Source organism: Protobothrops mucrosquamatus, unplaced genomic scaffold (assembly GCF_001527695.2).
Source record: "Protobothrops mucrosquamatus isolate PMUCROS unplaced genomic scaffold, P.Mucros_1.0 scaffold1322, whole genome shotgun sequence".
In the NCBI taxonomy this organism is placed as follows: Eukaryota; Metazoa; Chordata; class Lepidosauria; order Squamata; family Viperidae; genus Protobothrops; species Protobothrops mucrosquamatus.
The window spans coordinates 1-10315 of record NW_015387522.1 but is presented as its reverse complement, the minus strand read 5'-3'; the positions used below and the strand labels follow the sequence as shown (position 1 = coordinate 10315).

The following is a 10315-nucleotide window of genomic DNA, read 5'->3' as shown; positions in this document are numbered from 1 at the left end:
AGCGCTCGCCGCTCGCTCCCCCTCCCCTGGCGCTGCGCTCCACCTGCTTACCTGGCGGTGGCGGCGGCGACTTCTTCGCCGCTCGCCCCCCTCCCCCTGGCACTGCGCTCCTCCCCTCGCACTTGCCTCTCTCTTTCCCCCGCGGCCCGCCGCTCTGAAATTAACTTGCGAGTTCCTGCTCAGCTGTCGACCGGCGTTATCAGCTCCCCCGAGAGGCCTCTGGCTCGGGGGGCGCCGGGTGTGCCTGGAAAGGCGGGAGGGGGGAACCGAGCGGCGGCCACCAGCATCGCTCCCTGGGCAGCCGAGCCGACCACGCGTCTCCCTGAGCCAGTCCAGCGGGGGTGGCAGCCGGCAGGGGCATCGCTCCCTGGGCCGTCCCTGGGCAGCCGAGCTGGCCATGCATGTCCCCGGTGCCATTTGGTGCTGTTTACACGGCCGTTCATCCGCGTGACTGAGATAGGCAGCGCCGCCCTGCTCCGCTCTCGTTTCCCCAGACCAGAGTTGGTGCCGCTGCCTGTCTCAGTCACACGGACGAACGGCCATGTAAACAGCACCAGATGGCTCCGCCGCCGCTGGAGATGAGCTTGAAGGTGAGGCTGCCTGCTCCCACCTCCTGCGGAGCAGAACTGCTGCTTCCTCGCCCTCCCAGCGAAAGAACCCCAGAGAGGTGGAAGACATCCTTTCTCCCACTTTCCGCTTCTCATCCTCTCTTTTCCGAGCACCTCTCCCAGAGCGAGCCAGAAGCCTCAACTCCAGCCTCCCACAGCAGGCTGAGATAGGTGAGTCCGCAGCTCCTTCTCCCCGTTGGCCTCCTCCTCTGCTCCCTGGGAACCTTCGCGCCAAAAGGCGGAAAGAAGAAAGTCCCAGAGAGGGAGAGCGTGGGGTGGGGGGAGAGCAGTCTTTTCCAAGGGGAGGAGAAGCCAGGACGGAGCTGGACGGGGGGCAGAGCCGGTGCAAGTTTCGCCTTAGGCTCCACTGTTTAAATCAAGCCTCCTGTTCTGTGCGCACGCGCTCATGTGCGCACAAATTATGCGGCTCCCAGTTTTTTCTTTTGTGAGCTGACTCGAGTATAAGCCTAGGGGGGCATTTTTCAGCTCAAAAAATGGGCTGAAAAACTCGGCTTATACTCGAGTATATACGGTAATAAATGAAGATATATTGGAAAACTGTAATCACCATGAAAATCTAGATCTTTTGTTTAATTATTTGTACTTCACTATTTATAATTCTGGGATCCTCGGTGTTCTCTGCGGGCATCTGTGTTGTGGCACTTTTCCTTGTGGAAGAGCCCCTCCCCGATTTGTGAGAATCTTGAACTGTCTGTTTCCTCAGTCATTGGTGGAAAGAAACACAGTAATATACTGGTTAACTGTTTACAATTTGCTATTATGCTTTGCTTAGTTTTTAATAACTTTATTCATACTGAAATTAGTTTCTTTTATTAAATTTGGCCTGCATGCTAATCTTTTTCAGTTAGCATCAAAGTAGGTCAAAAGCTGAACATGAATTTTCAGTTTTAACACAATTAGAACAGGGTCCAAATCATAGGATATAGTATGGTGTTTATATTCCAGTGGTAGTTAGAATATATCCACGTTCAATTCTAGCTGCTATATTTTTAGAAAAATAATTGTTTATTTTGCTCTTCATAACCATGTAGATCAATCTTTTATAATCAAAGGGCCAGGATTGGCCTTTGATTAATGCACTAGTAACTATGTTGCAATAAGTTAATAGGGTCATTGCAAAAATAAAGTTTGATTCAATTAAATTTTAAATTAAATGGTGTTAATAGTCACTTATATGTAATTAAGTGCTTTTACCTCTGGCTCATAAAAAACATCTTGGTAGCATCTTTTGAAGGAACTCAAACAAAAGTGTGAGAATTTTTGTACCAATATGTATGCTAACAAGATTGTTAATAAAGATGGGGAGAAACTAGAGTTGGCTTTATGGGGCATGGTTGAAAGAGCTCTCTGTCTTTAATCTGGTTAAGAGAAGTTTAATGAAATGTACAAGGTAATGCTTTTAAAAAGTCTTGTGCATAAGATGGACAATAACAAAAGAACAAAAGCAAACTAATCAGTTATATAGTTAACTTCAGAAACTTTTTGCTAGTCACAGGAAACCATATCAAAATATTGGAAGAAACTTTGTTATCTAAGAAAAGGGAAAATAATAAAAACAATGTATGGTTTTCCAAACACACAGTATTGTAAAAATTAAATTATTAATTATTTGGCTCTAATTTAACACTGAGGTTACCTGTTCAAGAAATATAAAGCTAATGTATGTGGTGGACTTGATAATACTATCTTTCTCCACTACCTGAGAATTTCTGGCAACATTGGGAAAAAAATTTTTTTTTACAACTTTCTCTAAGTCTTTTTAGAAGTTGTCTTCTAGATATCCCACCAGCTAACAGAATAATAGCAAGAAGGGGATCTCTTTTGTAAAACATTTCCATAGCACCAACATTGCTATTTTTAAGTTTCCAAGTCTTATTTTTTTTTAAATCTTAATTTATCTGCTGAGAGACAGTTTGTAAAAAAAGTAAAATAAAAATGGACATCCATGTACAGATAAAAATGTGGTTTACAGAACAGAGTTCCATGAATAACTGCCCCTAATCCTAATGTATAAATATATAGAACTTGTATGTGTTAATGTCTTCATGTCTTCAGTGCAATAGTTCTTCAAAATTACAATACCTGATTTTTTAACATTATAGATAGATAATAGGAATCATAATCTAATAGTAACATTGCATTAATTCAGAGTATGGAAACATTCTTAATAGTGTGATGGTATGTTACCAATCTTAGAGACATTCTAGTCTGAAAATGAGATAAATTTCTCTGTAAAGGTAATTTTCTGCAGATGGATGTAGTATATTTTCTGTTTAGTTAAATTATGTTTGTAGCATATACTTCTGAGTTGTTCAGGATATATGGCATTTGCAGGAAACTCCCTTTGGAGTTCAGAGATGAAATCTGCTTAGCTTGAGTGACAAAACTTCACTGTGAATTTAGATAATTCTTAGCATTATCTAATGCAGGGATTCCCAAACTATGGTCCGCAGCCCAGAACCGGGCCGTGGGCTCTTGGGCAGCGGGCCGTGGAAACGGCTGGCCGGTGCGCGCACGCATGGGTGCACATTCCCCCCACTCGCGCTAGCGCCCACGGCTTTGCGCATGCGTGCGGGCATGAATGGGAATGCTAGCTTGGGGCGGGTATGCGCGGACCTTTTGCGCATGTGCGAGCGGGCTGCTAGCTGCCATGGGTGCATGGCTGTTCACGCATGTGCGCGGTACCAGTGCATGCCACATGCACGAAGAGGGCTGCTAGTGCCACGCCATTGTGCGTGGCCCCGTGCACCGCACGGACACCAATTTTGAAGCTGCTCTCCTTCCCTCCGGACCTCGAGCCCGGAAAGGTTGGAGACCTCCGATCTAATGCAAACATTTTTTATTAGTTTATAATATAAAATTCAAACATGCAAAAACAAATAATAGGAAAAAAGGGAAGGGAAAAGTGTAGAAAAGAAGAGAAAAAGAAAGAAAAGGCATTGACTTCTGATGGTTAAATTGACTGCTTTGATAAAAGAAAAAAACACAATTACTTTTGTTTCTACTTAGAAACCGCTTCTGAACTTTGTGCTTGAGGTGGAAAAAAAATGAAAATTTGATTTTAGGTTTTACTGATTAGATAGATTTGTTGTTATAGAAATGGCTAGTTTATACTATTATGTAAAAGTTAAAAGTTGAGGTTTGATGTTACTATCTTATTGTACTGCACGAAAGGGAGTTGGAAGTCAACGCATTATCTAAATGCCAAGTTAATTTATATGAAGACCCTGGTTTACAGTAATAGTTTATAGGGAGCCATTTCAAAAAAATATATAAATGGATGTAAAACTTTTTGCCATATATGATTTGTTTAATAAATATGATTGTGTTGCTTCTACGATGGGGGTGGGGGGTTTATGGTTTTTATATTGGGTTTTGATGTAAACCACCCAGAGTTACCTGTCTGTGAGTTGGGCAGTCATATAAATTTGTTTAATAAATAAAAATAAATGTAGCACTATTGGTAGAAAAAAACGCTCCTTGGCTTTTTCAATATGTGGAATCCAAATCAACCTGATGTATAAAATCTCCGTCAGCTACTGATGATGAACATTGAGCATATTCCTGCATTTTCTGTTAATTGTTCTTGGTAAACAGTTGCTTCATTTTTTTCTTTTTTTCAGAGCTTTTTAAAGGGCTTTGTGGGAAATCTCTTTTCTGCTAAGACTTGCCCCTTCATGCCCCTTGGGGCTTCTGTGCATGGAGAAAAGAACATTTTTTTTTGTTCACAGATAGAAAAGCAGAAGTGATCTGCCATTAAAGAGAATTCCTCTCTTTCACCATGCTCAGGTCACTGAATCGGAAGGGGAGTTTGCTGGACAGAATCCCTCTCCTCCCTGCAAGAAAAGAAAAATCACTTAATTCCAAATCATTGCACCTTTAGATATTACAAAGGTTGCGAGAGAAAATGAAAACCAATTTGGTACCCACCACACATTTTTATTTATTTCATGAACACTGCTAAAATATTAACAAAGCTGATTGTCAAAATATTGGCTCTTATGTTTTTGTGTGGAATTATGAATAGGGTTGATGTATTTAGACAGCTTTGGAGATCATTCCATTAGTTTCCCAAACATATTAGAAATTCAGCACATTGTTGAAAAAAAGCTATTCTGTGTTCTCTAACTTGGGAGCAACATATACCTAGTTGGGGAGTTGGCATGTCAACCAATTAGGAAGTGCTAAGAAATTCACTGGTCCCTATCAGAAAGGGAAAGAAGGAACAGGGCAGGCACACAGAAAAATATGCCTCCAACTTTCTTAAGTTCAGAAGTTATAGTTTGTTTTGCCTTTCTGCTTATGTTCAGCGAGCATAGAGCTGAAAGAAATAACATGCTTTTGCCAGTTGTTAGGGCAAGGAGAAAATGTGTTCTCATTTTGCAGCTTCAGTATTAATTGCCAGAGCTTGTAAACAAAACTGTCAAGCTGGGGTTATGAAACAAATTATATCCATTATCTTTAGTAGAATTTTATCTATCCGATATCCTGCTTTGCAGTTTCTCTATTCATTCTTTTAAAATTACTTAACAATGTTTTATAATAGCCTGCTATCTTTTCAGCTTTGTTGGGAAATATTCTTGAGGAGGGGAAATCTCTTTCATGATTGCCATAGATGTGTGTCAAATGAAGAACCAGTGCTTGAAACAATAAAAACTGCTTGATGTTTCACGTCAATCTTTTATGTCTGCATTATTCTTGTCTATATTTCAGTAAGTAGAAGAGGGCATTGTAATATAAATAGTACTGGCATTTTCTATAGCAGAAAGAAGGGAGGGAAGGAAGGAAGGAAAGAAAGGAAGGAAAAAGAAGGAAAGAAAAAAGAAAGCAGTTTGCTAGAAAGTGTTGCAGAATAAATATTGTGAATATGATTGGATCTATTTTGCATTTGGTGTGTATGCCTATGAAACTATTCTTACAGAAAACCTGGATGAAAATCTGGGCAAAATAAGAGATAAATGTTTTTTAGAAAATCATTTGACTGAAGTCTTTTTTCCTCGACAAATATTTTTTTTCTCTTCTTAAGTTTGCTAGGCTAGTTTTCTTAAATTAGACATGAAAAATTAGGGTTTATTGATTTAAAAAAAAGTTATAATATTTACTTCACTTTAATGTTATAATTAAATAACATTAATATTAATAAGTCTACTTGTGCTTTGAAGTCCAGATGTACTTAATCTACATTGCACAATAACTGATGAGATAATTTTAGTTTATTTTTATGAATCCTTCAACAATACTTTATTGCTTGTTTTGGGAAGGATTTACAATAATTTTTAAAGTACCAACATGTACATATAATCAGAACCGATTATTTAAAGTGCTCAAAACTTTCAGACTTGAATGGGTGAGGATAAATCAGTGATGCATTTACTGTATGACATTTTTAACTTCTGTGATCAGAACCCTCAAGTTATGCCCCAGTTAAGGTAAAGTCTCTGTTGATTTCAACTCTTAGTATCTGTGGGCATAAATTTTTCTTGTCAAAAATATGGAAATGGTTTGATTAGTATTTTTAGTTAAATTTATATCTTTCGTTTCCTGCAGGAATTCAAGATGGATATTTTTGTGTTTTCCTCACCCAATTTATAGCGCCAGGATTATCTTCTATTTATTATATTAATTGTGAATGACCTTTATTTATTTATTAAATTTATTTGCTGCCCATCTCACCACAGGCTATGCAATTAATACTGTGGTCTCTACATGTTGATTCAAAATAAGTCTCATTAGTGAGGTGCAAATAATTGTATTGAGAACTTGTTTCCAATTTTTAAAATCTTTCAGAATTGAAGATGTAAGCTTCTTCTCTCTTCCACTTGCATAGTGGGAGGTTCTGATTAAAGCATTTGTACAGGAAACATTTTCTCTTTCAAACATCATCTTAGGACACTAATATAAATCTTTTTTAATTAGATAAAATGTGAACTTTCATAATGTCACTTAAAATTGTTGACATTTAAAAGTTCTTTGTTCAACATATGAGATTTCTTTGTGCTGTCCATTAAATATTCTTTCCAAATATGCAATGCAAAGCGTATTATGCATTTGTGTTCTTTACCTGTATTTCTAGTTTTTTAAAAAAAAATCTATTAAATTAATTGTCCCAGGATTAAAAGATGTCATATTTAAAAACTTACGACCTTTTTTTTTTTTTTTACAGGTATTGTCATGAGGTGTTGAAGCCTTGTTTCATTGATTGGGAGACTGGACCTAAATGGCGCAGCATGACTTTGCTCCAGCCTGGCTTAATTTTCCTACTCCACCACCACCATCAAAGGTTATTTGTGCTATTTATTAAATTACTAATGTAGGAAAATTTCCCTTTCCCTTTTTTTTTTCAATGGTAGGCACTACAGCATCCAGAACAGGTTTTGAAGGAAGTACTGAGGGACTGAGTAAAAGAATTTTAACCCAGATGTTTTGTACAATGTGGGAATTCTGCCCATCCTATTTTAAAATAAAAAAATCCCTAAGCTAAACAGCATAAAAACTGCAATTTAAATGTTTTAGTGTTTTTTCAAATACTTATCCTTACAAATGTATTTGATACACATTTCAAAATAGGAATCTAGATTTCAATTCTTATTTTTTTAATAACATCCACTTTAACCACTATTTTGAATTTGGGTTCTTAGCATCAATTTTGTGGTGAACTGTTATTATTATAACTGAAATGTTTTATATTCAGTGTTAATATTTCTTATAACTGGCAAATAAAAATGTTATTTTTGGTGCAAAATTTCACTGGGTATGGAGGAATACAAGAGGGAAATAAGTTGAAAGACAATTTACATGGTACTTTTTTAATTTTATGAATGCAATTTCTTTTTTGAGGTAAAATGTTATCTTGATTTTATTAACAAGATAGAATACATGTGTACTTTAATTCCTGGTATCAAGGTTTTCCCACCTCACAATAGTCCAGAGATCTACAGCTTGAAACAGTTTAATAAATCGATAAAACTAGCAGCAACTTTCTTTGATTGCAGTATCAAGATTAATAGAACACTAGCTCCACCATGTGCTGAAACGATAGACTGTAGTACCAACAGTTTTAGAAAATTTGAATAATATCATATCCTTGACTGACTAAATGTTCTACAAAGGATTTAACCAGAAAAATCTAGGAAGAATAATGAGTGGCTTAGTTTTCTGTATAGGTTTTAGTGTGCATGCTCATAACTCTAGAAGACCTTCAAGGTCCCTTCCAACTCTGTTATTCTGAATATTAGAATGAATGTAGTATATATAGTATAGCTTATCTTTCTTCTTTAATGTGAGAGTGCTTATACGATAAGGATGAGATTGCATTAGAGTACAGTATTTAGCTATTGAAACAAGATTATAGTCTTCATCAAATTTACATAATAGTGTGTTGATTAATTTGTACTGCTGATACAAACAGCGTATAATTTTTGTTTTCATCTTTAGTCATCATTGAATTTTGAGAAACATTCCAGCACCTTTTCATGGACAGAAAATCGTTATGAAGTTAATCGTAGACGACATAACTCTTCTGATGGATTGGATCCTAGTTGTGGCCATTCAAATGGAGGTCTGTAATTTCTTGTCTTTGAATAAGGCATCAAAATATGTTATTATTTACATAGAATCAAGATTTAAGTAGATTTATTTTGTAAATCATGTATTTTCAATTACAGTGGATTTATACAGGTACTAAAAATTAACTATATAAGTTTTAATTTATATGAATAAAGAAATATTGTTAGCATAGTTCTGAATCCTCTGCAACACCTTAAAACCAGTAGATACATTATGCTTATTATATTAGGGTTGTACAAATGTTTTTATTGTTTCTTGCTCCTTTCTGGAAACTTACATGTTATCATTGGGTGATATATATTGTCCAAAGGCTTAATTCATACAAATAAAGTAGAATCAGTTATTAACATGAACTAGTTTAAAATGTTCAGTTAACATGTTGCACTTACATTTTCCTGTAATAAATTCTGTACAGCATGGCATGTAATTTTGATCTTAATCTTTTAAATCTCACTCAAGGGCATTCAGGAAGAAAAGAAAGAAATGGTTGGCGTTCACAAGGCAGAAATGGAACAGAAAATTTAAACTATAGAGCAGGATACCATAATGGAAGTTCACGTGCTCGCACCAGGAGCTTTCAGTCTGGTAAAAGCCAAGGGTCACAGGAAAACAAAGCATCTGAATGTGAGACTCTGAAAAAGACAGGCAAGGAAGAACCCAAACAATTTGAAGCTGAAGATTTTGTAAGTTTATCATAGTGCATTCAGGTACTTGCAGAAGGAAACTATTCAAAACATTTCATGAAATTACTGTTGTTTTTTTAATATTGGGAAGATATTACAGGTAGTCCTTGACTTATGACAGGTCGCTTAAACTGCCCAAAAGCTGTTTACAATCTGGTTTCAAACTTAAAATGCTGTAGCACCCCCGCAGTCATTCACTCTTATGACCGACTGCAGGGATACTGCAGTGCTCACCCCCACTCCCCCGCCATCCCAACCTGCTGGGTTCCTATAGCTATTCATCTACCCAAGACAATCCAGTTGGCTGTTGCTGGGATGAATCAATTGGGGCTTGCAAGCCTCCTCCTTCCTTCCCATCCAGCAAGCAAGGAGTTTGCAAGCCTCCAGCTTTCTTCCTACCCAAGGACTTGTAGGACTCCGCCTGCTCCAGAGCCCAGAAACACTCAACTTACCTTCTTGGTTTTGTTTGAAGAAAGCTGTTCTTGCTATAACTGCCTTTCTTTAAACACAAGGTGCCTTCATTCTAAGAGAATTTCAAAAAATAATCTCCTTGGAAGTTGTGTCTTGTCATCCAACCTCATTCTAAAGGAAATACTCTCCAATCGTAGCCATGTTACCATTAGACTAAGTGTTATTAAGTTACTAAGTTCAGTGTGATAGTCCCATCCTGTTCTTATACTTGATGTTTACCTTGCAGGCCAAGATAATATCAATTAGATTATAGCTTCCCTATGGTTATACTTTCCACCTGACTAGTGTGATTAGTTTACCGACTTCATTACCTCCTCTTACTGATTCAGAGTTCTTTGATAATGCTTCTTGCAATCCGGAAAATGAGATTTCTACAAGACAGTTTCTAATGCAACTTAAAACTAATCAAGCTGTGGATTTGTTGTTTTAGCCATCCCTGAATCCTGAACATGAGAGAGAACCAAACCAGAATAAATCGTTAGCTGAAGGTGTTTGGGGTAAGAGCATTAAGATATTATTTTATATTATACAAACCATATTAACTAATTTCTTAGCATGTGCCTCTGAAGTAATACTTGTAACTTGGGATTTTGGATTGCAGTACTGCCTTATGTTTAAAGTAAACATTTCATTGTACTGGAGTAGGTATGCATGTATGTGTGTATGCATGAGTATCTGAGTATGCATATGTACATTTTAGGATTTACAGACTTTTTTCTTAGTACTTGGGAGCCTTTGAGAATGTTCTTAGGGGTCTTTAAAAGTTGAATCTATTTGAGGCTTTTACTTTTTTGTCTCAATAACTGGTAATTTATATTGCTGATTTTCCATAGTAATGTCTTTGAAGGCTTCATTTTGCTAAAAAAAAAAAGAGCTAGTATTTATATGTGTGTATCACAAGTTGCCCCCTACCCAATTTTTTGGTATATCTTGCTTTTTCTAATAGTTCTTAATGTGCTATATATC

General features: G+C 37.2%; 1 protein-coding gene across 1 annotated transcript in view; it reads left to right on the top strand.

The window, feature by feature from the left end:
• Positions 1 to 10010, top strand: part of GPBP1 (GC-rich promoter binding protein 1) — a gene marked incomplete at its 3' end in the record, with an annotated part of 22870 nt that extends 12860 nt beyond the window's left edge. The window contains exons 4-7 of the mRNA XM_015821389.1: positions 6793 to 6909; positions 8064 to 8187; positions 8655 to 8878; positions 9780 to 10010. Coding sequence (XP_015676875.1) covers positions 6847 to 6909; positions 8064 to 8187; positions 8655 to 8878; positions 9780 to 10010 — 642 coding nt within the window. The remainder of the gene's footprint in view (positions 1 to 6792; positions 6910 to 8063; positions 8188 to 8654; positions 8879 to 9779) is intronic.
• Positions 10011 to 10315: the final 305 nt, after the last annotated feature.